Source organism: Leucoraja erinacea, unplaced genomic scaffold (genome assembly GCF_028641065.1).
Source record: "Leucoraja erinacea ecotype New England unplaced genomic scaffold, Leri_hhj_1 Leri_96S, whole genome shotgun sequence".
NCBI classification, from domain to species: Eukaryota; Metazoa; Chordata; class Chondrichthyes; order Rajiformes; family Rajidae; genus Leucoraja; species Leucoraja erinaceus.
In genome coordinates this window covers 207,508-235,067 of record NW_026576916.1, presented here as the reverse complement: position 1 = coordinate 235,067, position 27,560 = coordinate 207,508, and the positions used below count along the sequence as shown (strand labels likewise).

Here is a 27,560-nt window from a genome sequence, read left to right as displayed (position 1 = left end):
TACTCGACTCCTCTTGTTATAAAGGCCAACATGCCATTTGTTATAATCGTATAATTTGTTATAATGACTATTCGATTCCTCTTGTTATAAAGGCCAACATGACTGTGTGTGTTTAAGAGGGAACTGCAGATGCTGGAAAATCGAAGGTTACACAAAAAAGTTGGAGAAACTCAGCGGGTGCAGCAGCATCTATGGAGTGAAGGGAATAGGCAACGTTTCGGGCCGAAACCCTTCTTCAGACTGTGTGTGTGTTGTGTGTTTTGAAGCCTCCCTTGGCTTTGTGGTGTTGCCACCATTGGTACAAGAGTGGGTGGATCGATGCGCTCGGTGATCGCTGATCGTCGCCGCTCGGTGATCGGCTGTGCGCGCTGGCGCGGGGGCCGCCGGGAGTTGTAGTCCATGTGGGGGGAGGGGGCCCAAAGATGGCGTAGCGGGCGGCGCGGGGGCCGCCGGGAGTTGTAGTCCACGACGGCAAGATGGCGGAGCGCGCGGCGCGGGGGCCGCCGGGAGTTGTAGTCCACGTTTGCAAGATGGCGGAGCGCGCGGCGCGGCTGCAGGAGGAGGCGCTGCACAGGAGGGAGCGTCTACGGGCACTGAGGGAGCGCCGGTTCCAGGTGAGGGACGGTCTGGGCGGTGAGGGAGTGTCTCTGGGCAGTGAGGGAGGGTCTGGGCGGTGAGGGAGGGTCTCTGGGTAGTGAGGGAGTGTATGGGTAGTGAGGGAGTGTCTATGGGTAGTGAGTGAGGGAGGGTCTGGGTAGTGAGGGAGGGAGGGTCTCTGGGTAGTGAGGGAGGGTCTCTGGGTAGTGAGGGAGGGTCTCTGGGTAGTGAGGGAGGGTCTCTGGGTAGTGAGGGAGGGTCTCTGGGTAGTGAGGGAGGGAGGGTCTCTGGGTAGTGAGGGAGGGTCTCTGGGTAGTGAGGGAGGGTCTCTGGGTAGTGAGGGAGGGAGGGTCTGGGTAGTGAGGGAGGGTCTATGGGTAGTGAGGGAGGGAGGGTCTCTGGGCAGTGAGGGGGAGGGTCTCTGGGTAGTGAGGGAGGGAGGGTCTCTGGGCAGTGAGGGAGGGAGCGTCGGTGGGGAGTGAGGGAGGGTGTGTGGGTGGTGAGGGAGGGAGGGTCTATGGGTAGTGAGGGTGGGAGGGTCTCTATGGGTAGTGAGTGAGTGTCTCTGGGCAGTGAGGGAGGGAGTGTCTATGGGTAGTGAGGGAGGGAGTGTCTCTGGGTAGTGAGGGAGGGAGGGTCTATGGGTAGTGAGGGAGTGTCTCTGGGCAGTGAGGGAGGGAGTGTCTCTGGGTAGTGAGGGAGGGAGGGTCTCTGGGCAGTGAGGGAGGGAGAGTGTCTCTGGGTAGTGAGGGAGTGTCTCTGGGCAGTGAGGGAGGGAGGGTCTCTGGGCAGTGAGGGAGGGAGGGTCTCTGGGCAGTGAGGGAGGGAGTGTCTCTGGGCAGTGAGGGAGGGTCTCTGGGTAGTGAGGGAGGGAGGGTCTGGGTAGTGAGGGAGGGAGTGTCTATGGGTAGTGAGGGAGGGAGTGTCTATGGGTAGTGAGGGAGTGTCTATGGGAGTGTCTATGGGTAGTGAGGGAGGGAGCGTCTATGGGTAGTGAGGGAGGGAGCGTCTCTGGGTAGTGAGGGAGGGAGGGTCTATGGGTAGTGAGGGAGTGTCTGGGTAGTGAGGGAGTGTCTATGGGTAGTGAGGGAGGGAGTGTCTCTGGGTAGTGAGGGAGTGTCTGGGTAGTGAGGGGAGTGTCTATGGGTAGTGAGGGAGTGTCTCTGGGTAGTGAGGGAGGGAGTGTCTATGGGTAGTGAGGGGAGGGAGTGTCTATGGGTAGTGAGGGAGGGAGTGTCTCTGGGTAGTGAGGGAGGGAGGGTCTATGGGCAGTGAGGGAGTGTCTCTGGGCAGTGAGGGTGTGTCTCTGGGCAGTGAGGGAGGGAGTGTCTCTGGGTAGTGAGGGAGGGAGTGTCTCTGGGCAGTGAGGGAGTGTCTCTGGGCAGTGAGGGAGGGTATGGGCAGTGAGGGAGGGAGGGTCTATGGGCAGTGAGGGAGGGGGAGTGTCTATGGGTAGTGAGGGAGGGAGGGTCTATGGGCAGTGAGGGAGGGAGGGTCTAGGTAGTGAGGGAGGGAGGGTCTGGGTAGTGAGGGAGGGAGGGTCTATGGGGCAGTGAGTGAGGGAGGGAGGGTCTATGGGTAGTGAGGGAGGGAGGGAGGGTCTGGGTAGAGGAGGGAGGGGGTCTGGGTAGTGAGGGAGGGTCTCTGGGTAGTGAGGGAGGGAGGGTCTCTGGGTAGTGAGGGAGGGGGTCTCTGGGTAGTGAGGGAGGGAGGGTCTCTGGGGTAGTGAGGGAGGGTCTATGGGTAGTGAGGGAGGGTCTCTGGGTAGTGAGGGAGTGTCTCTGGGTAGTGAGGGAGGGTCTATGGGTAGTGGGTGAGGAGTCTCTGGGTTGTGAGGGAGGGTCTCTGGGTAGTGAGGGAGTGTCTCTGGGGAGTGAGGGAGGGTCTGTGGGTAGTGAGGGAGGGTCTCTGGGTAGTGAGGGAGTGTCTGTGGGTAGTGAGGGAGGGTCTCTGGGTAGTGAGGGAGTGTCTCTGGGTAGTGAGGGAGGGTCTATGGGTAGTGAGGGAGTGTCTATGGGTAGTGAGGGAGGGTCTCTGGGTAGTGAGGGAGTGTCTGGGTAGTGAGGGAGGGAGGGTCTATGGGTAGTGAGGGAGGGGAGGGTCTGGGTAGTGAGTGAGGGAGGGTCTCTGGGCAGTGAGTGAGGGAGTGTCTATGGGTAGTGAGGGAGGGTCTATGGGTAGTGAGGGAGGGTCTATGGGTAGTGAGGGAGTGTCTCTGGGCAGTGAGTGATGGAGGGGGTCTCTGGGTAGTGAGGGAGGGAGGGTCTTGGGTAGTAGTGTCTCTGGGAGTGAGGGAGGGTCTATGGGTAGTGAGGGAGGGTCTCTGGGTAGTGAGGGAGGGAGGGTCTCTGGGTAGTGAGGGAGGGAGGGTCTCTGGGTAGTGAGGGAGGGAGGGTCTCTGGGTAGTGAGGGAGGGAGGGTCTCTGGGTAGTGAGGGAGGGAGGGTCTCTGGGTAGTGAGGGAGGGAGTGTCTGGGTAGTGAGGGAGGGAGTGTCTGGGTAGTGAGTGAGGGAGTGTCTATGGGTAGTGAGGGAGGGAGCGTCTATGGGTAGTGAGGGAGGGAGCGTCTATGGGTAGTGAGGGAGGGTCTCTGGGTAGTGAGGGAGTGTCTATGGGTAGTGAGGGAGGGTCTATGGGTAGTGAGGGAGTGTCTATGGGTAGTGAGGGAGGGTCTATGGGTAGTGAGGGAGTGTCTATGGGTAGTGAGGGAGGGTCTCTGGGTAGTGAGGGAGTGTCTGGGTAGTGAGGGAGGGTGTCTGGGTAGTGAGGGAGGGTCTCTGGGTAGTGAGGGAGGGAGGGTCTATGGGTAGTGAGTGAGGGAGGGTCTGGGTAGTGAGTGAGGGAGGGTCTCTGGGCAGTGAGTGAGGGAGTGTCTATGGGTAGTGAGGGAGGGTCTATGGGGTAGTGAGGGAGGGTCTATGGGGTAGTGAGGGAGTGTCTCTGGGCAGTGAGTGAGGGAGGGTCTATGGGTAGTGAGGGAGTGTCTATGGGTAGTGAGGGAGGGTCTCTGGGCAGTGAGTGAGGGAGTGTCTATGGGCAGTGAGGGAGGGTCTATGGGTAGTGAGGGAGTGTCTATGGGTAGTGAGGGAGTGTCTATGGGTAGTGAGGGAGGGTCTCTGGGCAGTGAGGGAGGGAGTGTCTCTGGGCAGTGAGGGAGGGTCTCTGGGCAGTGAGTGAGGGAGTGTCTATGGGTAGTGAGGGAGTGTCTCTGGGCAGTGAGGGAGGGAGTGTCTCTGGGTAGTGAGGGAGTGTCTCTGGGCAGGGAGGGAGGGTCTCTGGGCAGTGAGGGAGGGAGGGTCTCTGGGCAGTGAGGGAGGGAGTGTCTCTGGGTAGTGAGGGAGTGTCTCTGGGGCAGTGAGGGAGGGAGGGGTCTCTGGGCAGTGAGGGAGGGAGGGTCTCTGGGCAGTGAGGGAGGGAGTGTCTCTGGGCAGTGAGGGAGGGTCTCTGGGTAGTGAGGGAGGGAGGGTCTGGGTAGTGAGGGAGGGAGTGTCTATGGGTAGTGAGGGAGGGAGGGAGGGTCTCTGGGTAGTGAGGGAGGGAGGGTCTGGGTAGTGAGGGAGTGTGAGTGTCTCTGGGTAGTGAGGGAGGGTCTCTGGGTAGTGAGGGAGGGAGGGTCTCTGGGTAGTGAGGGAGGGAGGGTCTCTGGGTAGTGAGGGAGGGAGGGTCTCTGGGCAGTGAGGGAGGGTCTCTGGGTAGTGAGGGAGGGAGTGTCTCTGGGTAGTGAGGGAGGGAGGGTCTCTGGGTAGTGAGGGAGGGAGGGTCTCTGGGCAGTGAGGGAGGGAGGGTCTCTGGGTAGTGAGTGAGGGAGAGGGTCTCTGGGTAGTGAGGGAGGGTTTCTGGGTAGTGAGTGAGGGAGTGTCTCTGGGTAGTGAGGGAGGGTCTCTGGGTAGTGAGTGAGGGAGGGTCTCTGGGCAGTGAGTGAGGGAGGGTCTCTGGGCAGTGAGTGAGGGAGGGTCTCTGGGCAGTGAGGGTGGGAGGGTCTCTGGGCAGTGAGGGTGGGAGGGTCTCTGGGTAGTGAGGGAGGGTCTCTGGGTAGTGAGGGAGGGAGGGTCTCTGGGTAGTGAGTGAGGGAGGGTCTCTGGGGCAGTGAGGGAGGGAGGGTCTCTGGGTAGTGCGGGAGGGTCTCTGGGCAGTGAGGGAGGGTCTCTGGGCAGTGAGGGAGGGAGGGTCTCTGGGCAGTGAGGGAGGGAGGGTCTCTGGGTAGTGAGGGAGGGAGGGTCTCTGGGTAGTGAGGGAGGGTCTCTGGGCAGTGAGGGAGGGAGGGTCTCGGTAGTGAGGGAGGGTCTCTGGGCAGTGAGGGTGGGAGGGTCTCTGGGTAGTGAGGGAGGGTCTCTGGGCAGTGAGGGAGGGTCTCTGGGCAGTGAGGGAGGGAGGGTCTCTGGGCAGTGAGGGAGGGTCTCTGGGTAGTGAGGGAGGGAGGGTCTCTGGGTAGTGAGGGAGGGTCTCTGGGCAGTGAGGGAGGGAGTGTCTCTGGGGTAGTGAGGGAGAGTCTCTGGGTAGTGAGGGAGGGAGTGTCTCTGGGTAGTGAGTGAGGGAGGGTCTCTGGGTAGTGAGGGAGGGTCTCTGGGTAGTGAGGGAGGGAGGGTCTCTGGGTAGTGAGGGAGGGTCTCTGGGCAGTGAGGGAGGGGAGTGTCTCTGGGTAGTGAGTGAGGGAGGGTCTCTGGGCAGTGAGGGAGGGAGGGTCTCTGGGTAGTGAGGGAGGGTCTCTGGGCAGTGAGGGAGGGAGGGTCTCTGGGGCAGTGAGGGAGGGAGGGTCTCTGGGTAGTGAGGGAGGGAGTGTCTCTGGGTAGTGAGTGAGGGGAGGGTCTCTGGGTAGTGAGGGAGGGAGTGTCTCTGGGTAGTGAGGGAGGGTCTGGGTAGTGAGGGAGGGAGGGTCTCTGGGGTAGTGAGGGAGGGAGTGTCTCTGGGTAGTGAGGGAGGGTCTCTGGGTAGTGAGGGAGGGAGGGTCTCTGGGTAGTGAGGGAGGGAGGGAGTGGGGTCTCTGGGTAGTGAGGGAGGGAGGGTCTCTGGGTAGTGAGTGAGGGAGGGTCTCTGGGTAGTGAGGGAGGGAGGGTCTCTGGGTAGTGAGGGAGGGTCTCTGGGCAGTGAGTGAGGGAGGGTCTCTGGGTAGTGAGGGAGGGTCTCTGGGCAGTGAGGGAGGTCTCTGGGTAGTGAGGGAGGGAGGGTCTCTGGGTAGTGAGTGGGGAGGGTCTGGGCAGTGAGGGGAGGGAGTGTCTCTGGGTAGTGAGTGAGGGAGGGTCTCTGGGTAGTGAGGGAGGGAGGGTCTCTGGGTAGTGAGGGAGGGAGGGTCTCTGGGTAGTGAGGGAGGGTCTCTGGGCAGTGAGGGAGGGAGGGGTCTCTGGGGGTAGTGAGGGAGGGAGGGTCTCTGGGTAGTGAGGGAGTGTCTCTGGGCAGTGAGGGAGGGAGGGTCTCTGGGTAGTGAGGGAGGGTCTCTGGGTAGTGAGGGAGGGAGGGTCTCTGGGTAGTGAGGGAGGGTCTCTGGGGTAGTGAGGGAGGGAGGGTCTCTGGGTAGTGAGGGAGGGTCTCTGGGTAGTGAGGGAGGGAGGGTCTCTGGGTAGTGAGGGAGGGAGTGTCTCTGGGTAGTGAGGGAGGGAGTGAGTGTCTGGGTAGTGAGGGAGGGTCTCTGGGTAGGGAGGGAGGGAGTGTCTCTGGGTAGTGAGGGAGGGAGGGAGTGTCTCTGGGGTAGTGAGGGAGGGTCTCTGGGTAGGGAGGGAGGGAGTGTCTCTGGGTAGTGAGGGAGGGAGTGTCTCTGGGTAGTGAGGGAGGGAGGGTCTCTGGGTAGTGAGGGAGGGAGGTGTCTCTGGGGTAGTGAGGGAGGGAGAGGGTCTCTGGGTAGTGAGGGAGGGTCTCTGGGTAGTGAGGGAGGGAGGGTCTCTGGGTAGTGAGGGAGGGAGTGTCTCTGGGTAGTGAGGGAGGGTCTCTGGGTAGGGAGGGTCTGGGGAGGGAGGGTCTCTTGGGTAGTGAGGGAGTGTCTCTGGGTAGTGAGGGAGGGAGGGTCTCTGGGTAGTGAGGGAGGGAGGGTCTCTGGGCAGTGAGTGAGGGAGGGTCTCTGGGCAGTGAGGGTGGGAGGGTCTCTGGGTAGTGAGGGAGTGTCTCTGGTTAGTGAGGGAGGGTCTCTGGGTAGTGAGGGAGGGTCTCTGGGTAGTGAGTGAGGGAGGGTCTCTGGGTAATGAGGGAGGGAGCGTCTATGGGTAGTGAGGGAGGGAGCGTCTATGGGTAGTGAGGGAGGGAGCGTCTATGGGGAGTGAGGGAGGGAGCGTCGAGGGGTAGTGAGGGAGGGAGCGTCTATGGGTAGTGAGGGAGGGAGCGTCTCTGGGGAGTGAGGGAGGGAGCGTCTCTGGGCGACGGGGGGGTTGGGGGGGAGTTGAGGGAATGATGGAGATTGAGGGAAGGATTGAGAAACATTGGCAATAGGTGCAGGAGTAGGCCATTCTGCCCTTCGAGCCAGCACCGCCATTCACTGTGATCATGGCTGATCATCCCCTGTTCCTGTCTTCTCCCCATATCCCCTGACTCTGTTCCATAAGGGGGTGAGGGGGGGACTGAGGGGTGAATGGGGTCCTCAAGATCCCTCTGCACATCAATGCTGTTGAGGGTCATGCCATTCATTGTCAATTTCTCCCCTTTCACCTCAGATTAAACTCCATCTGCCACTTACAAGGTTGGCAGTTTTGGTCCCCTAATTTGAGGAAGGACATTCTTGCAATTGAGAGAGTGCAGCGTAGGTTTACAAGGTTAATTCCCGGGATGGCGGGACTGTCATATGCTGAGAGAATGGAGCGGCTGGGCTTGTACACTCTGGAGTTTAGAGGGATGAGAGGATCTTTATTGGAACATAAAAGATTATTAAGGGTTTGGACAGGCTAGAGGCAGGAAACATGTTCCCGATGTTGGGGGAGTGCAGAACCAGGGGTCCCACAGTTTAAGAATAAAGAGTAAGCCATTTAGAATGGAGACGAGGAAACACTTTTTCTCACAGAGAGTTGTGAGTGTGGAATTCTCTGCCTCAGAGGGCGGTGGAGGCCGGTTCTCTGGATACTTTCAAGAAAGAGCTAGATAGGACTTAATGATAGCAGAGTCAGGGGGTATGGGGAGAAGGCAGGAACGGGGGTTACACAAAAAAGCTGGAGAAACTCAGCGGGTGCAGCAGCATCTATGGAGCGAAGGAAATAGGCAACGTTTCGGGCCGAAACCCTTCCCCAGACGGGGTACTGATTGGGGATGATCAGCCACGATCACATTGAATGTCGGTGCTGGATCGAAGGGCCGAATGGCCTACTCCTTAACCTATTGTCTATTGTCTATTCTCCGCCCACTTCTCTGTGTTATTTACAGACTGTAACCCCCAGCACTCTTGGTGTCATCTGCACACTTACTAACCAACTCGTCTATATTTACGTCAAGTGTAGGAGGAATGAATGAATGAATGAATCTTCTTCTTGCGTATGGGGTGCACAGCCTAAAGTTGAAGATCAAGAATAGACATCCAGGCCAGGACAACATCAGTTACAGGGAGGATGGCTTTGATGCCACCAGGGAAAAGCCTCAGTAAGCAGTCATTCACGATCTATGGGATGGTCAGGTTTGGATGTCCGCAGTCGCAAGCAGGGTTGTTGGTCATCCCCCACTTATGCAGGTGATGGGCTGTTCTTGCATGGAGGGTGCGTATTCTGTTCAGGGTTAGCCATTGCTCGCGATGGAGGTCAAAACCCGATGGTTTCACTGTGGGGTCTGTGATGACATCTCCGTTGTCGGTATTGGCATCTTTGACCAGTCTTGGAGTCAAAGTCTTCCAGGGACATGAATGAATGAATAAGTTTATTGGCCAAGTATGTACACATACAAGGAATTTGCCTTGGTGCTCTGCTCGCAAGTAACAACACGACATACAGTAAACCATTAAGAATAAAACATTAAAACATTAAGAATAAAACGTTATAGTTTAAACATGTGAATGAAATAAAATACCAGAGCAAAAGGAGGCTACAGACTTTTGGTTATTGAGTAGATGCTGCAGATGCTGGTTTAAACTGAAGATAGACACAAAATACTGGAGTACCTCAGCAGGACCGGCAGCATCTCTGGAGAGAAAAGGAATGGGTGACGTTTTGGGTCAAGATCCTTCCTCAGACTCCAGAAACGCTGCCAGTCCCGCTGAGTTACTCCAGCATTTAGTGTCCATCTTATATTAACGTCAAAGTCATTTATCTCTGCCACAAACAGCACAGATCCCTGCGGAACTCCACTGGTCACAGGCCACCAGTCTGAGTTTTGTCCCTTTACCACAACCCTCTGTCTTCTAGTAGTAAGGAAGTTCTGAATCCCTGCGACCAAGTCACTGTTAATCCCGTGCATCTTAATCTTCTGGATCAGTCTGCATTGGGGGACTTTATTAAATGCCTTACTAAAACACTATATCCACCACCATCCACTTCATCAATTAACCTTTGTCACCTCCTCAAAAATCTCGATCAAGTTAGACAAGACCTCCCCCCTCGACTCCATCCATGGACCAAAACAGTCTTTCCAAGTGAGGCAGAGGTTTACCTACACCTCATCCAACTTCATCTACTGCATCCGCTGTTCCAGGTGTTAACTTCTCTACATCGGTGAGACCAAGCGCATGCTCGGTGATCATTTCACTGAACACCTCCGCTCAGTCTGCATTAACCAAGCTGATCTCCCGGTAGCTCAGCACTTCACCTCCCCCTCCCATTCCCTATTTGACCTTTGTGTCCTAGGGCCTCCTCCATTGTCAGAGTGAGGCCCAGCGCAAATTGGAGGAACAGCACCTCATATTTCACTTGGGTAGTTTACACCCCAGCGGTACAAAACATTGACCTCTAACTTCAGGTAGCCTTTGCTTTCTCTTTCCATCCCCTCCCCATCCCATTCTCCCACTAGTCCCACTGTCTGCGCCTATATTCTTTCTTTGTCCCGCCCCCTCCCCTGACATCAGTCGGAAGAAGGGTCTTGGCCCGAAACATCGGCAATTCCTTCTCTCCATAAATGCTGTCTCACCCGCAGAGTTACTACCCGCTTGTGTCTACCTTAGACAAGAACAAATCCTGATGACTGTCCTTAATTAACCCGTTCTTTTCCAAATGGGAGTAAATTCTATCCCAAAGAATCCTCTCCAATCGCTTCCCTACCGCAGATGCGAAGCTCACCTTAAAGCTATGCCGACAGTAGACACAAGAAGCTGAAGTAACTCAGCGGGATGGGCAGCATCTCTGGAGAGAAGGAATGTTTCGGGTCGAGACTCTTCTTCAGACTCAAAGCAATGCCCTCTTGTAGTCACCTGGCCAGGCAGATTTCCCAACACAACATCTACTATATTCCCATATCAGGTTGGACTACACACATACTGTTTCAATTACCTCTCTTGGATGCACCTCACAAATTCTGCCCTGTGTAAGACTTTAGCACTGATCAAGTTGCAGTCCATATTGGGAAAGTTAAAATCACCCACCAAGTGTTGCTTTGGCATCTTTCGGTAATCTGTCTAAATCTCTGTTCCTCTATCTCCCGCTTGCATTCGGTAATCTATCTAGATCTCTATTCCTCTGTCTCCCACTTGCTTTTACATTGGGGTGGGGAAGAAGGAGATGAGACACAGTACAATTACACTGGAGTGCTTGCACCTTTCTTATTTCAGCGCTGCACCTCCGACGAACCCTCCAGTATGTCATCTCTGAGTGCGACTTGACAGTCTTCCTTATCAGTAGCGCGACCCCTCCAACTCTCTTGCTTCCATCTTGATCCCAATCTGTCACCTTTCGATTAGTGGATAAACATAAATACAATCGTCAAACTTAAGTTCCAGAGGTGGGGCAAAGGGACAGATACGGAGTGCAGATATAGTCATAGAGTCGTACAGCATGGAACAGGCCCTTTGGCCTGTTACCCACACAGACCAAAATGCCATCTACACTAGTCTCACCTGCCTGCCCATATCCCTCTAAATCTGTCCTATCCATGTACCTGTGTAAATGTTTCTTAAATGTTGCAATAGTATCTGCCTCAACTACCTCCTCCAGCAGCTCGTTCTATGCACCCACCATCCTTTGTCTGAAAAAAAAATTACATCTCAGGTTCCTAATACATCTTTCTCCCCCTCACCTTAAACCCATGTCACCTGGTTCTCGTTTCATAAGTGATAGGAGCAGAATTAGGCCATTCGGCCCATCAAGTCTACTCTGCCATTCAATCTTGGCTGATCTATCTCTCCATCCTAACTCTATTCTCCTGCCTTCTCCCCATAACCCCTGACACTCCAATACTCAAACTCTGGTCAAAAGGTCTATGCATTCACCCGATCTATTATAACCATATAATATAACCATATAACAATTACAGCACGGAAACAGGCCATCTCGACCCTTCTAGTCCGTGCCGAACACGTATTCTCCCCTAGTCCCATACACCTGCGTTCAGACCATAACCCTCCATACCTTTCCCGTCCATATAACAATTTATTTTTAAATGATAAAAACGAACCTGCCTCCACCACCTTCACTGGAAGCTCATTCCACACAGCCACCACTCTCTGAGTAAAGAAGTTCCCCCTCATGTTACCCCTAAACTTCTGTCCCTTAATTCTCAAGTCATGTCCCCTTCTTTGAATGTTCCCTACTCTCAGCGGGAAAAGCTTATCCACGTCAACTCTGTCTATCCCTCTCATCATTTTAAAGACCTCTATCAAGTCCCCCCTTAACCTTCTGTGCTCCAAAGAATAAAGCCCTAACTTGTTCAACCTTTCTCTGTAACTTAGTTGCTGAAACCCAGGCAACATTCTAGTAAATCTCCTCTGTACTCTCTCTATTTTGTTGACATCCTTTCTATAATTAGGCGACCAAAATTGTACACCATACTCCAAAATTGGCCTCACCAATGCCTTGTACAATTTTAACATTACATCCCAACTTCTATACTCAATGCTCTGATTTATAAAGGCCAGCACACCAAAAGCTTTCTTTACCACCCTATCTACATGAGATTCCACTTTCAGGGAACTGTGCACAGTTATTCCCAGATCCCTCTGTTCACCTGCATTCTTCAATTCCCTACCATTTACCATGTACGTCCTATTTTGATTTGTCCTGCCAAGATGTAGCACCTCACACTTATCAGCATTAAACTCCATCTGCCATCTTTCAGCCCACTCTTCCAACTATTCCTCTCATGATTTTGTACACCTGTATAAGATCACTGCTCATCCTCCTGTGCTCCAAGGAATAGAGTCCCGGCTTGCTCAACCTCTCCCTGTAGTTCTAGATTCACAGGTAGTAAAGGGGATTTATAAGAGTATAGTGATTGTATTGAATGACAGTAGATCCTCCTCTGAGACCCAATTGTAAAGAGTCTCCGTGCTCCAGCGCCATCTTCTTCTGTCCTTCTTTTTCAGACAGAAGTGTCACCTTACCAACTGCATCACAGTATGGTATGGCAACTGCTCTGTCTCCGACTGGAAGGCATTGCAGAGGGTGGTGAAAATTGCCCAACGCATCACCGGTTCCACGCTCCCCTCCATTGAGTCTGTCCAAAGCAAGCGCTGTCTGCGGAGGGCGCTCAGCATCGCCAAGGACTGCTCTCACCCCAACCATGGACTGTTTACCCTCCTACCATCCGGGAGGCGCTACAGGTCTCTCCGTTGCCGAACCAGCAGGTCGAGGAACAGCTTCTTTCCGGCGGCTGTCACTCTACTAAACAACGTACCTCGGTGACTGCCAATCACCACCCCCCCCCCGGACACTTATTATTATTTTTTTTAATTCAAATCGTTTGCTATGTCGCTCTTCAAGGGAGATGCTAAATACATTTTGTTGTCTCTGTACTGTACACTGACAATGACAATTAAAATTGAATCTGAATCTGATCTATCCATGTTCTCCAGAGATGCCGCCTGACCTGCTGAGCACTCCAGTCTATTTTTGTAAAAATGGGATCTGTATCTTTCATCTCCTAGTCTGAGGAGAATAATTTGTCGCTGTTGGAGAGAGGAACTAAAGGGCCTGTCCCACTCACGCGACTTTTTCGGCGACTGCCCGCACACGTCATAGGTCGTGGCAGGTCGCCAAGAAATTTAAACATGTTGAAAATCCAGCGGCGACCAGAACAAGGTACGACCCTTTGGGCGACTACGCACGACATGTCACCAGGGTGTCGCCCGTACGGTCGTGAGTCGTCTCCTCAGTCGCCCAAAGAGTCGTAGCGTCTTTCTGGTCGCCGCTGGATTTTTAACATTTTGAAAATTTTCGGCGACCTGCAACGACCTATGACAGGTGCTGACAGCCGCCGTAAACGTCACGTAAGTGCGACAGGCCCATAAGAGCATATATGCCGCAATATATAGAGTCATTGTCATAGAGTGTGGAAACAGGCCCATCAGCCCAACTTGCCCACGCCGACCAACATGTCCCATCTACACTCGACCCTGTGTTTTGCCCATATCCCTCTAAACCTGTCCCATCCATGTGCCTGTCTAAATGTTTCTTAAACATATGGCATGAAGCATTGACCACAAATGATAACGGGATGATTTTCCTTTCCTATAATCTTATCCCCAGGCTTCTGAATTCATCATGGACCAGAAAGGGAGGCATCCAAGTGAATAGGAAATGTTATTGTTTTCCTTGGAACGCCAGAGGTGAAGGGAGTCCTGATAGAAGTATATACATGTATGTGACATTGACTTTAGTTTACCTTATCAAGGTAGTGTCACAGTGGGAAACCGGTAGAGTTGTTTTCCGTGGATTGTCACCTTGTCGTGGTGGAGAAGGTTGTGTGTGATCCTGAGAGCGATGCCGTCTGGAGCTACGCTCCTGGTAGGGCCACCCATGGCGGTAAGGTCGAGGGGGGAGGTCCCTGACAAAGAGCAATCCAACCAAGACCTCAATGGTGGAACAGGCGGAGGACGATGGCTGACCTTAGTGGAGCGTCACAACGGCTGGGAAGGCGGATGAAGGCTGCAGCAGAAAAGGGTCTCCGGTCGTCCTGGACTCCATGCCACTGGATCCTGACCCAGATCTGTCAAGGACCGTGGGGTAGCTGTCTGTGCACCAGTCTCCCCACCTGGCGGTGCTGGCTCGGAGGGGCAAATGGCCTACTCCTGCACCTATTGTCTATTGACTCCAGCATCTTCCCCACTACCGATGTAAGGCTAACTGGTCTATAATTCCCCATCTTCTCTCTCCTTTCTTAAAAAGTGGAGTTACATTGGCATCCTCCAGTCCACAGGAACTAATCCAGAGTCGAGAGAACATTGGAAAATGATCACAAATGCATCCACGATTTCTCAGGCCACCTCCTTGAGTACTCTGGGATGCAGACCATCAGGCCCTGGGGATTTATCTGCCTTCAGTCCCAACAGTTTACCTAACACCATTTCCTGCCTAATGTGGATTCCCTTCAGTTCCTCGCTCCCACCAGATCCTTGGTCCCCTAGTATTTCTGGGAGATTGTTTGTGTCTTCCTTTGTGAAGATAGAACCAAAGTACTCATTTAACTGTTCTGCCATTTCCTTGTTTCCCATTATAAATTCACCCGTCTCTGACTGTAAGGGACCTACATTTGTCTTCACTAATCTTTTCCTTTTTATATACCTATAGAAACTTTCACAGTCAGTTTTTATATTCCCCGCAAGCTTTCTTTCATGCTCTCCCCCCCCCCCCCCCTCTTAATTAACCCCTTTGTCCTCCTCTGTTGAGTTCTAAATTTCTCCCAGTCCTCTGGTTTGCTGCTGCTTTGGTTTCCTGGTTCATTGGCTATATTTAAGAGGGAGTTAGATGTGGCCCTTGTGGCTAAAGGGATCAGGGGGTATGGAGAGAAGGCAGAGATGGGATACTGAGTTGGATGATCAGCCATGATCATATCGAATGGCGGTGCAGGCTCAAAGGGTCGAATGGCCTACTCCTGCATCTATTTTCTATGTTTCTTCTGGCCAATTTATATGCCTCTTCCTTGGATTTAACACTATCCTTGACTTCCCTTCTATAACAAATCTTATTGGGGAGTACAGAGGCAAATAAATAAATGATGGGTCTTTGTCCCAAGCATTATGGAGGGCACGGTATATGTAGATTAAAGTCACCCATGATAACCGCTGTACCTTTGCTACACACTCCCTAATTTCCTGCTTGATGCTATCCTCAACCTCCCTACTGCTGTTTGGTGGTCTGTATACAACTCCAACAATCTGCCCTGGGCTATTTCACAGTTCTACCCATACCGATTCTACAGCATCCAAGCTAATGTCTCTTTTTGCTGTTGCATTAACCTCCTCTTTAACCAGCAATGCCACCCCACCTCCTCTTCCTTTCTGTCTATCCTTCCTGAATGTCGAATACCCCTGCATGTTTAACTCCCAGCCTTGGTCACCCTGGAGCCATGTCTCCGTAATTCCAACTATATCATATCCCTTAACTGCTAACTGCGCATTCAATAAATCCGCCTTATTACGAATGCTCCTCGCATTAGGGCACAAAGCTTTCAGGTTAGTTTTTCTTATCTCCCTTCTATCTTTTGCTTCTGTCCTCCTTTTATGGCCCTCCTTCCATTGGGTCCCACCCCCCTGCCCTGTTAGTTTAAACGTGACCTTTCCCACACTCTCTTTCCCATTAGCTGCACCGATACATGTCCATGTTGTTGACTCCACCCCCCCACTGTTCAGTTTAAACCCACCCATGTAGCACTAGCAAACCTGCCTGCCAGAATGCTGGTCCCCTTCCAATTAAGGTGCAACCCCTCCCTCATGTACTGGTCACCCCTGCCCCAGAAGAGATTCCAGTGATGTGGAAATCTAGAGTTGGTTTTGGCATCATGTACGTACGGCACAGACATTGTGATTTGAAGGGTCTGTTCCTGTGCTGTATTTTTTCAAGTCCAAGTGAGTTTATTGTCATGTTTTCTTCCCTTCAGTGACTTTGTTCAGCATTTGTGAGCTGCCAGCCATGGAAATACAGGGAGACATTAGCTTGGATGCTGCAGAATCCCTCCCCAGGGCTGCACAGTTGTATATGATTGGGTTAACATATGATGAGCGTTTGACAGCAGAGGGCCTGTACTCGCTGGGGTTCAGAAGGATGAGGGGAAGGACCTCATTGAAACTTACCGAATAGTGAAAGGTCAGGATAGAGTGGATGTGGGGAAGATGTTTCCACTAGTGGGAGAGTCTAGGACCAGAGGTCACAACCTCGGAATTAAAGGACGTCACTTTTGAAATTAGAAGAGGAGGAATTTTTTTGGTCAGAGGGTGATGAATCTTTAGAATTAATTGCCACAGAAGGCTGTGGAGGCCAAGTCAATGGACATTTTTAAGACGGAGATAGGTAGATAGATTCTTGATTAGTGCGGATGTCAGGGGTTATGGGGAGAAGGCATGAGAATGGGGTTGAGATGGAAAGATAGATCAGCCATGATTGAATGGCGGAGTAGGCATGATGGCCTAATTCTGTTTCCATCACATGAACTTAGCCAGCTTCAAAAGCCTCAGAATTTGTTTTTGCAGAAACTTGTATTCCACATCAGCATTGGTGGACTGAGAGTGTTGCTGAATGAAGCAAGTGTGCTAATTCGAAGGTAGACACAAAATGCTGGAGTAACTCAGCGGGACAGGCAGCTTCTCTAGGTGACTATGCTGCCTGTCCCGCTGAGTTACTCCAGAATTTTGTGTCTATCTTCGGCGTAAACCAGCATCTGCTGTCCCTTCCCATACGCAGTGTGCTAATTCAGTTGATATCGTCTCCCTGGAGCGTGGGCGGAAAGGAAACTGTTCTTGTGTTGCTGCTCTGTGTGATAAGATTGATTCTGGACTGTGGTTGAAAGAGGAAGTTGTTGCTGCAGCTTTGCTGCGCTTAATTCACACCCCGTAAACAACACCGTTTTAGAAACATGGAAACATAGAAAATAGGTGCAGGAGGAGGCCATTCGGCCCTTCGAGCCAGCACCGCCATTCATTGTGATCATGGCTGATCGTCCCTTGTCAATAACCCGTGCCTGCCTTCTCCCTGTATCCCTTGACTCCACTAGCCCCTAGAGTTCTATCTAATTCTCTTAAACCCATGCGGTGATTTGGCCTCCACTGCCCTCTGTGGCAGGGAATTCCATAAATTCACAACTCTCCGGGTGAAAAAGTTTTTTCTCACCTCAGTCTTAAATGGCCTCCCCTTTATTCTAAGACTATGGCCCCTGGTTCTGGACTCGCCCAACATTGGGAACATTTTTCCTGCATCTAGCTTGTCCAGTCCTTTTATAATTTTATATGTTTCTATAAGATCCCCCCCTCATTCTTCTAAACTCCAGTGAATACAAGCCTAGTCTTTTCAATCTTTCCTCACATGACAGTCCCGCCATCCCAGTGATCAATCTTGTGAACCTACGCTGCACTGCCTCAATCACAAGGATGTCCTTCCTCAAATTAGGAGACCAAAACTGTACACAATACTCCAGATGTCATCTGACATGGAAGAACATGCGGATTTTTGATAAAATGCCCCTGTGTACTTAGAATTAATTTGCAATTTCTGATTGATGACTTGTAAAAATAGAGTCAAGAGGGTTTTTTTGTCATGTGTCCTAGATAGAACAATGAAATTCTTACTTGCAGCAGCACAACAGGATATGTAAACATAGTGCGCTGTAAACAATATAATAAACGTGAAAAAATTGTACAGTGTGCGCACACACACACACACACACACACACACACACACACACACACACACACACATACACACACACACACACACACACACACACACACACACACACACACACACACATGTACGCATAAAAAACTTCTTCCGTATGGCATGCACAGTATAAAGTTGTAGTTTGATTGTTCTTGTTCTATTTACTCTACTTGTTCTATTTGATCTTATTTGATTGTGCACACCAGGTTAATTGCATTCAGGGCGGACCACGTGAAGGTTGCAATCTAAGATCCTATAGCGGAGCAAGATAGACCACTCCTGCTAAATGCAATGGGCTGACGTGTAGTACGCAACGGAGCGGAACGTGGGCCTTTTTTTCATCCATTTCCGTAATCGGATCCAACCCGACTCGCGTTGCGAGGGAACAGTTTGTGTTAACAAATTAAAATTCTGAACATGAGGAGAAGATTTTTACCAAACAACCTTTATTTTTACGAGGATGTTTCCGTAACCAGCTTCCGTCTCCGCACTATTATCCTGTGGGATCTTTGGTGCGGAGACGGAAGCCGGTTACGGAAATGGGGCCTTAAATTACCCATGAATCTGCCCATGACGGTACTATGTCTTTTTCGTTGAGTGATCTATCTTGCTCGCTGTAGGATCTTTGGTTGCAATCTCCCACCCCGCCTAAAAAACAAACAACTGGAAGTAAAACTAGCTGAAAATGTACAAACCCGACTTAACACAAAACGTTTGGGATCCATTACCGCTCTCGTTAAACAGATAAAGCAAGGAAACTCGAGGTGTTTCGTCAATAGTCAGTTTTTATTCATCACATACACAATAAGGTGCAGTGAAATGAATTTGCCAGCAGTGGTACAATAAAAAAGAACACACAATACACAATAAAAAATTTAACACAAACATCCACCACAGCATTCAACACGGTGGTGGAAGGCACAAAGTTCAGTCAGTCCACCTCCATCTACCTGTTGTGATTTGTGCCGACAGATGACACCAAGTTCCGGCACTCCAGCACGTTTGACTGACATAAATCTTTCCCTGTGAATTTTCTGTTTGTTCTTGGCGAATCTTAGACCTCGGTTGTTGAGCACGGAATATCTCCAGCACTGGATAGAGCAGATGTGGAAAGGATGTTTCCCACTAGTGGGAGAGTCTAGGATCAGAGGTCACGGCCACAGAATTAAAGGACGTTCCTTTAGGAAGGAGATGAGGAGGTATTTCTTTAGTTAGAGGGTGGTGGAATTCATTGCCACAGAAGGCTGTGGAGGCCATGTCTGGATATTTTTAAGGCAGAGATGGATAGATTCTTGATCAGTGCGGGTGTCAGGGGCTATGGGGAGAAGGCAGCAGAATAGGGTTAGGAGGGAGAGACAGATCAGCCATGATTGAATGGTGGAATAGACTTGATGGGCTGGAAGGCCCTTTAATTCTGAGGCTATTGTCTCTGGTCCTAGACTCTCCCTCTAGTGGAAACATCCTCCCCAAATCCGTTCTATCCAGACCTTGCAGCATAGAAAACTTTCAAGACCCATGCTTTTGGAAAAAATCAGAAGCTTGAGCCAAAGAGAGAAAAAATTTCATCTTTGAATATTTTCGGGGAAGAGATGAAGATTACCAGCTCACACCAATTCTATGTTATCCCACTTTCTCATCACTCTAATCCCGAGAGGCAATTTACGGTGACCAAATAACCAACAAACCTGCGCGTCTTTGGGATGTGGAGGAAACCAGAACACCCGGAAGAAACCGGCACTGTCACGGGGAGAACGTGCAAACTCCACACAGGCAGCCCCCTTGGTCGCGATCAACCCGATTCTCGGGCGCTGTGAGGCAGCTGTGAGTTCTGTAACAAGAAACTAGTGGGCGAGTCTAGGGCCAAAGGTCATAGTTTCAGAATTCAAGGACGTTCCTTTAGGAAGGAGATGAGGTGGAATATCTTTAGTCAGTGGGTGGTGAACCTGTGGAATTCATTGCCACAGAAGGCCGTGGAGAATTGTAACGTCACCCATCTTTTTTCTCCAGAGATGTACTCCAGTGCTTTGTGTCTATCTTCGGTATAAACCAGCATCTGCTGTTCCTTTCGACACACCGAGCAGTTTTCCTCGTATCTCCGTAATCCTCAATCTTGATTGATTCCCTCAAAAGAATGAGTGGGCTAGTCCTAGAATTATAATGGAGCAATGTAGCAGTAATGGGATCTTCTTCTTTTCGAGTCCATCTTGTTACAAATGTTGACCTCGCTGTCATCGGCCGTCCTGAAAAGGACGCAAGCTTCCGGTGTTAATCATGTGGGAGCCTTCACTTGTCGCAATAGATGATGGTGGTAGCAGAATGAGCTTGGGATGCTTCCAGTTCCCAGCCCCGCGACATTACTGGCCCCATAGCATAATGCATCCAAAATTATCCATAAATCAGAATCAGAATCACACTTTATTCGCCAAGTATGCTTTGCAACATACGAGGAATTTTATTGGCCAGGTCAGTCATACAATTAAAAAGCAACAGATTACTCAAAAAAACACATTTTAACATGAACATCCACCACAGTGACTCCGACACATTCCTCACTGTGATGGAAGGCGAAATAATGTTCGTCCTTCCTTTTGTTCTTCCTTGATCGTGGGCCTCGAGCCCCCGTTGACGGGATGATCTTTACTCTCGTATCCGGCGGCTTTCGGGCCCTCCGCGTCGAGGCGATCAGCTCCCGCTTCGGGGGGGATCTCAGCTCCCCCACGCCGGGCGATCAAACCTCGCATCAGGGCTGGTCGAACCTTCCGCGACATTGGTGCTTCGCGACTAGCTTCTCCCGACTGCGAGCTTGATGGTAAAGTCCGCGGTGGTCGGGGTGGGAGCGATCCCAGGCAAGGGATCCGCTCCGATGTTAAGTCCGTGCCCCGCGATGGGGCTCACGGCAGTCTGAGGCGGCTTCCAGCTCCAGCGATGGTAGGCTGCAGAGCCCGGAGAATGTGACCCGAAAATTGATCACATCTCCGGGAAGGTAAGAACCTGAAAAAAAAATTCCCCCCGATCCCCTCCACCTTCCCCCCACATAAAACAAACCGAAGAACATTAAAACAAACTTTTAACGCACTGAAAAATAACATACAGACTGCCGGCAGGGTAGCCATCTCCCCGATATCCCTGGTGCAGATTCACTGCTGAAACGAGTTTGAAACGCTGAATTTAAATTTAGCCACGCTTCCGTCGAGTTTAACGATCAATTTTCAATTTCAGCTTCATCTTTTCCAAACAACGATCACATTTCTCACTGGTGTGTTTTTTTTGTTTCTGTCATGTGAAGTATGTTCTCTTGTCCTCTCCCAGGCTGATGTATACCATTGTTTTGGCTGATATAAACACAAGTTGGCCGTTCAACCATTCAAGCCTGTTTTGCCATTTGGGATAGATTACAACTAATCTGTTTATTTTAAACTCCATTTACCTGCTATCGAGTGATACAGCATGGAAACGGGCCCTTCGGCACAACTTGTCCACACCGGCCAACATGTCCCATTTACACTAGTCCCACCTACCTGCTTTTTGGGTCCATATCCCTCCAAGCCTGCCCTAACCATGTACCCGTCTAACTATTTCTTAAATGTTGGGATAGTCCCAGCATCAACTACCTCCTCTGGCAGCTTGTTCCATAATTTCACCACTCCTCAGTGTTACTCCTCAGATTCCTATTAAATCTTTTCCCCTTCACGTTAAACCTATGTCCTCTGGTCCTCGATTCCCCTACTCTGGGCAAGAGACTCTGTGCATCCACCCGATCCAAATTAGTTAAGTACACCTTGTGATAATTAAAAATCATGTCATGTTTAAGAAGGAACTGCAGATGCTGGAAAAATCGAAGGTAGAATTAGAATTACCTTTATTGTCATTCAGATCTTATGGTCTGAACAAAATTTTGGGCCTGCAGTCCAATAATACAATAATAAACAACAATAAACACAAATTAACATCCACCACAGTGAGTCCTCCAAGCACCTCCTCACTGTGGTGGAGGCAAAAATCTTAGGGCTGCAGTCTCTTCCCTCATCTTCTCCCTCTGCGCTGAGGCGATTCCCCACCGGGCGATGGCACAAACAGTCCCGCGGCTCACCGGACCCCGCAAACGGGCCGGCTCAAACACTGCGGCCCGGGGTGGTCGAAGCTGCCGCCCTCCAGTCCAGCGGACGCAGCTGCTGGCCCACGGCTAAACCCCGGACTCGGGTCACCGCCGCCAGAACGCCGTCCCAGCCACCGGAGCACCGTTCCAGCCCCGAGCCGGATCGCCCTCACGTGAGTGCCGTTCCACCCTTGGGCTGGGCCGTCCCAACGGGAGCGCCATTCCACCCTTGAGCTGGGCCGCTCCGACGGGAGCGCCATTCCACCCTTGAGCTGGGCCGCTCCGACGGGAGCGCCACAGCCCCTCACGGGAGAGTCTCAGCCCCTCACGGGAGAGTCTCAGCCCCTCACGGGAGCACTGTTCCAGCCCCGAGCCGGGCCGCCCTCACGGGAGCGAGCCCAGGGTGAGTCCTGACTGGCTCTGCCTCCGGAGTCTCGAGATCGCCAGCTTCGCCATTAGGCCTCAGCGCAGACGGAGGCAGAGAAGGGATATATGACAAAAAAGTCGCATTCCCCCGAAGGGAGAGACAGCAAGCCCCGTTTCAACCCCCCCCCACATAAACACAACCTAAAAACCAAAAACTTAACTACACAAAACAAAAAAAAACAACACAAAAAAGTAAAGACAAACGGACTGCAGGCGAGCCGCAGCCGTTCACCAGCACCGCCACTTCCGGACCAAAGGTAGACAAAATTGCTGGAGAAACTCAGCGGGTGAGGCAGCATCTATGGAGAGAAGGAATAGGTGACGTTTCAGGTCGAGACCCTTCTTCAAAATCATGTCGTGTTCTGAAGCTTTGAGTTGACTTTGTCTCAGAGGTTTTCCTTAAGATTTTTAAGATTTCCGCTATCCTTTGTGTAGAGAAATTGTTGCTGACATCACCGTGGTGGCCGAGTTTTAGTTTTAATTGTATTCTTTGTTATTCTTTATCACCAAAAAAATATATATATTTTATCCAGCAATGATCTTTTAATCATTTTAAAAAACTTGTTTAATCATCTCATCATTTTCCGTACTTGAGGGAAAGCGACTTAGTCCGTACAACTTGTTCTCATTATTTAACACTGCAGATGTAATAAAGTACTTGTAAATACAGTCTGAAGGATCCCAACCTAAAATGCTGTCTGCCTGTTCACTTCACAGATGTTGCCTGACCCACTGAGATTCTTCAGCACTTGTGTTTTTTAGTTTCAGTCCAGTTTAGTTTATTGTCACGTGTACCGAGGTACAGTGAAAAGCTTTTGTTGCGTGCTAACCAGTCAGCGGAAAGACAATACATGATTACAATCGAACCATTTACAGTGTACAGATACATGATAAGGGAATAACGTTTAGTGCAAGGTAAAGCCAGTAAAGTCCAAGCAAAGATAGTCTGAGGGTCAACAGTGAGGTAGATAGTAGCTCAGGACCGCTCTATGGGAACTGCAGATGCTGGTTTATGCTGAAGATAGACACAAAGCACTGGAGTACATCAGTGGCTCAGGCAGCATCTCTGGAGAAAAAAAGATGGGTGACGTTACTATGGGCTCTATGGGCCCATATGGTGGTAGGATGGTTCAGTTGCCTGATAACACCTGGGAAGAAACTGGGGCCACAGTTTAATAATAAGAGGCAAGCCATTTAGAACGGAGACGAGGAAACACTTTTTCTCACGGAGAGTTGTGAGTGTGGAATTCTCTGCCTCAGAGGGCGGTGGAGGCCGGTTTTCTGGATGCTTTCAAGAGAGAGCTAGATAGGGCTCTTAAAGATAACGGAGTCAGGGTATATGGGGAGAAGGCAGGAACGGGGTACTGATTGTGGATGACACTTGATCACATTGAATGGCGGTGCTGGCTCGAAGGGCCGAATGGCCTATTCTTGCACCTATTGTCTATTGTTTGTTTAAAAAGGCGTCTAAGAGTAAACCTAGCAATTATAGACCTGTTAGTTTGACGTCAATGGTGGGCAAATGAATAGAAAGGATACTTAGCGATAATATATATAAGCATCTGGATAAACAGGGTCTGATTAGGAACAGTCAACATGGATTTGTGCCTGGAAGGTCATGTTTGACTAATCTTCTTGAATTTTTTGAAGAGGTTACTCGGGAAATTGATGAGGGTAAAGCAGTGGATGTTGTATACATGGACTTCAGTAAGGCCTTTAACAAGGTTCCTCACGGAAGGTTGGTTAAGAAGGTTCAATGGTTGGGTATTAATGGTGGAGTAGCAAGATGGATTCAACAGTGGCTGAATGGGAGATGCCAGAGAGTAATGGTGGATGGTTGTTTGTCAGGTTGGAGGCCAGTGACTAGTGGGGTGCCACAGGGATCTGTGTTGGGTCCACTGTTGTTTGTCATGTACATCAATGATCTGGATGATCGTGTGGTAAATTGGATTATTAAGTATGCAGATGATACTAAGATAGGTGGGGTTGTGGATAATGAAGTAGATTTTCAAAGTCTACAGAGAGATTTATGCCAGTTGGAAGAGTGGGCTGAAAGATAGCAGATGGAGTTTAATGCTGATAAGTGTGAGGTGCTACATCTTGGCAGGACAAATCAAAATAGGACGTACATGGATCTGAACAGAGGGATCGGGGAATAACTGTGCACAGTTCCCTGAAAGTGGAATCTCATGTAGATAGGGTGGTGAAGCAAGCTTTTGGTGTGCTGGCCTTTATAAATCAGAGCATTGAGTATAGAAGTTGGGATGTAATGTTAAAATTGTACAAGGCATTGGTGAGGCCAATTTTGGAGTATATCATACTCCAAATCTGGAGTATGGTGTACAATTTTGGTCGCCTAATTATAGGGAGGATGTCAACAAAATAGAGAGAGTACAGAGGAGATTTACTAGAATGTTGCCTGGGTTTCAGCAACTAAGTTACAGAGAAAGGTTGAACAAGTTAGGGCTTTATTCTTTGGAGCGCAGAAGGTTAAGGGGGGACTTGATAGAGGTCTTTAAAATGATGAGAGGGATAGACAAGAGTTGACGTGGATAAGCTTTTCCCAATGAGAGTAGGGAAGATTCAAACAAGGGGACATGACTTGAGAATTAAGGGACAGAAGTTTAGGGGTAACATGAGGGGGAACTTCTTTACTCAGAGAGTGGTGGCTGTGTGGAATGAGCTTCCAGTGAAGGTGGTGGAGGCAGGTTCGTTTTTATCATTTAAAAATAAATTGGATAGTTATATGGACGGGAAAGGTATGGAGGGTTATGGTCTGAACGCAGGTGTATGGGACTAGGGGAGAATACGTGTTCGGCACGGACTAGAAGGGTCGAGATGGCCTGTTTCCGTGCTGTAATTGTTATATGGTTATATGGTTATTGTCCCTGAATCTGAAGGTGCGCGTTTTCACACTTCTATACTTTTTGCCCGATGGGAGAAGGGAGAAGTGGGAATGGCCAGAGTGTGAGTCTTTTATGCAAGACAAGGTTTACGCTGGTAAACGTTGCACTGTAGTGTAGATTATGGCCTTTTTGTTGTGTGTGTGTGTGTGTGTGTGAGCTGGCTCGGGTCATTTTTAATGACTAGAGCTTTGGAAGTTTGAAGCTGGAACCTAGTCATTGTTCAGAATATCAGCTGTGAGCCCATAGTCAGATGAGAAGTTTTTTAAGTAGAGTCAACACCAGCTGCATCTGTGACGTGGAGAGTTGGATAATTAGCTTCAGTGGATGCAGCAATAGTTGAAAGGGTGGCGTTGCAGGAGAGAGCTGTGTTCTCCCTGTAATGGGCCTGTCCCCCAGGCGATTTGTAATGGGCGACTACAGGCGACTGCCGCAAAACTTTCAACATGTTGAAACATTTCAGGCGACTGTGGCGACAATTCTTGTTGTCGTAGGTGCTGTCGTATGTTGTCGCCAGGTGTCGAAGGTGAATGCCATTAAAACTAGTCCCTGGCAGTCGCCTGAAGAGTCGCCTAAGTGGGACATGCCCTTAAGTATAAGGTAGACAAAAATGCCGGAGAAACTCAGCGGGTGAGGCAGCATCTATGGAGCGAAGGTATAGGTGAGGTTTGGGGTCGAGACCCCTCTTCAGCCTGAAGAAGGGTCTCGACCTGAAACGTCACCTATTCCTCCGCTCCATAGATGCTGCCTCACCCGCTGTGTTTCTCCAGCATTTTTGTCTTCCTTCGATTTTTCCAGCATCAGCAGTTCCTTCTTAAGCTTAAGTATTAGGATACTTTGAGAATTATTGTGTGCATTATTTTAGTTATTTAAATGTTTCGGTCATATTTTTCTGGATATCATGCATGTATATCAGCTAAATATCAGTCATATGGAGTGTGATTGAACTTGTGTAGGAAGGAACTGCAGATGATGGTTTAAACTGAAGATAGACACAAAAAACTGGAGTAACTCAGAGGGTCAGACAGCATCTCTGGAGGAAAGGAATAGGTGACGTCGAGACCCTTTTTGAGACTGAGAGTTGGGGGGGGGGGGGGGGAAGGGAAACGAGAAATGAGCTTGTATTTGGTATCACACCATTTGGTTCTGTCGTTATGCAGCTGAATAGAGGTGGTGTCTGGATTTGTTTTTTATCCATTACCACTCATCCTGGTGCTATTTGAAATAAAACATTATTTTCCCCTCAGTTTTATCCCTCACTCAACTCCATATTAATGGCTTTGATCATTGGGTGGCACGGTGGCATGGCAGTAGAGCGACTGCCTTAAGGGCCTGTCCCACGAGCATGCAACCTGCATGCGGCGAGCGCGACCAAACCGGAAGCGGGGGCCGCGCGGGGGTCGAGTGGTCCCCGTACAGGGCCGGTCCCACCAGCATACGCCTGCATGCGGCGAGCACAACCAAACCGGAAACGGGGGCCGCGCGTAGGTCGAGTGAGTGACGTGAAGTTCAAGTGAAGTCCGCGGGAAGTTCGCGAGTGACGTACGGCGTCGACGCTGCTTACGGCGTCGAGGCGGCTGCGGGCTGGCAGGCCGTATTTTTGAATTTTTTCGGAGCCCCGGGCGATGTCGGGACCAGCTCAAGCTCATGTCCACTCCATTCTCTCAGCATATGACAGTCCCGCCATCCCGGGAATTAACCTTGTCAACCTACGCTGCACTCCCTCAATAACAAGAATGTCCTTCCTCAAATTAGGGGACCAAAACTGCACACAATACTCCAGTTGTGATCTCACTAGGGCTCTGTACAACTGTAGAAGGACCTCGTTGTTTAAGAGGGAACTGCAGATGCTGGAGAATCGAAGGTTACACAAAAAAGCTGGAGAAACTCAGAGGGTGCAGCAGCATCTATGGAGCGAAGGAAATAGGCAACGTTTCGGGCCGAAACCCTTCTTCAGACGTAGAAGGACCTCTTTGCTCCTATATTCGATTCCTCTTGTTATAAAGGCCAACATGCCATTCGCTTTCTTCACCGCCTGCTGATCCTATCCAGTTCAGCCCACTTTATCTTCACAGGTATAGGGAAACGTTTTTATTGTGTGCACTGAACTGGATCTTCCTTGGGTATGGGTTCCAAAGCTGCTCACATTGTTTTAACCAACTCAATTCCCCTTTGTGCATTTTGCCTGTTACAGCATAGTATGGCACTCGTGATTGTTATTTTCAACAAACCCCCTTTGCAGTATTTCAAAATAAAAGGCACATTTGCATTTCTTTTACGTTAAAAGAAAATGGCATAGTGGCCAATATATGGTTTTAAATTAAAACATTTTGTCATTTGCAAAAAAAGAAAAATATCTGCGGGGCAATCTTTGCAAAGTCACAGTATAATTCGTAAAGTTGCTGTCATGCAGGGAGATGAACAGGAAATGTGGGTTTTGGTGTCAGTCAAAACGCTTTTAGTGATCCGAAATATCTGTTATCTTGCGAGAGAAAATGACACAAAGCGCTGGAGTAACCCAGCGGTTCAGGCAGCATCCCTGGCGAACATGGATAGGTGATGTTTCAGGTTTACTTTTTAGTTTAGTTGTGAGAAACAGCGCGGACACAGGCCCTACGGCCCACCGAGTCAGCACCGACCAGCGATGCCTGCACAGTAACACTTCCCTGCACTTCGTTTGCTACACGAGGGCCATTTTACATTTATACCAGGCCAATTAACTTGCAAACCTGTTCGTACGTCTTTGGGGTGCGGGAGGAAACCGAAGATCCCGGAGTAAACCCACGGGGAGCACGTACAAACTCCACACAGACAGCGCCCGTAATCAGGATCGTACCAGGGGTCTCT

At 50.5% G+C, this 27,560-nt stretch overlaps 1 protein-coding gene across 1 annotated transcript in view; it reads left to right on the top strand.

Moving 5' to 3' along the window:
- Positions 1-464: 464 nt before the first annotated feature.
- Positions 465-27,560, top strand: part of ccdc12 (coiled-coil domain containing 12) — an 86,486-nt gene continuing 59,390 nt past the window's right edge. The window contains exon 1 of the mRNA XM_055631941.1: positions 465-614. Within this exon, the coding sequence (XP_055487916.1) occupies positions 477-614 (138 nt within the window). The 5' untranslated portion in view covers positions 465-476. The remainder of the gene's footprint in view (positions 615-27,560) is intronic.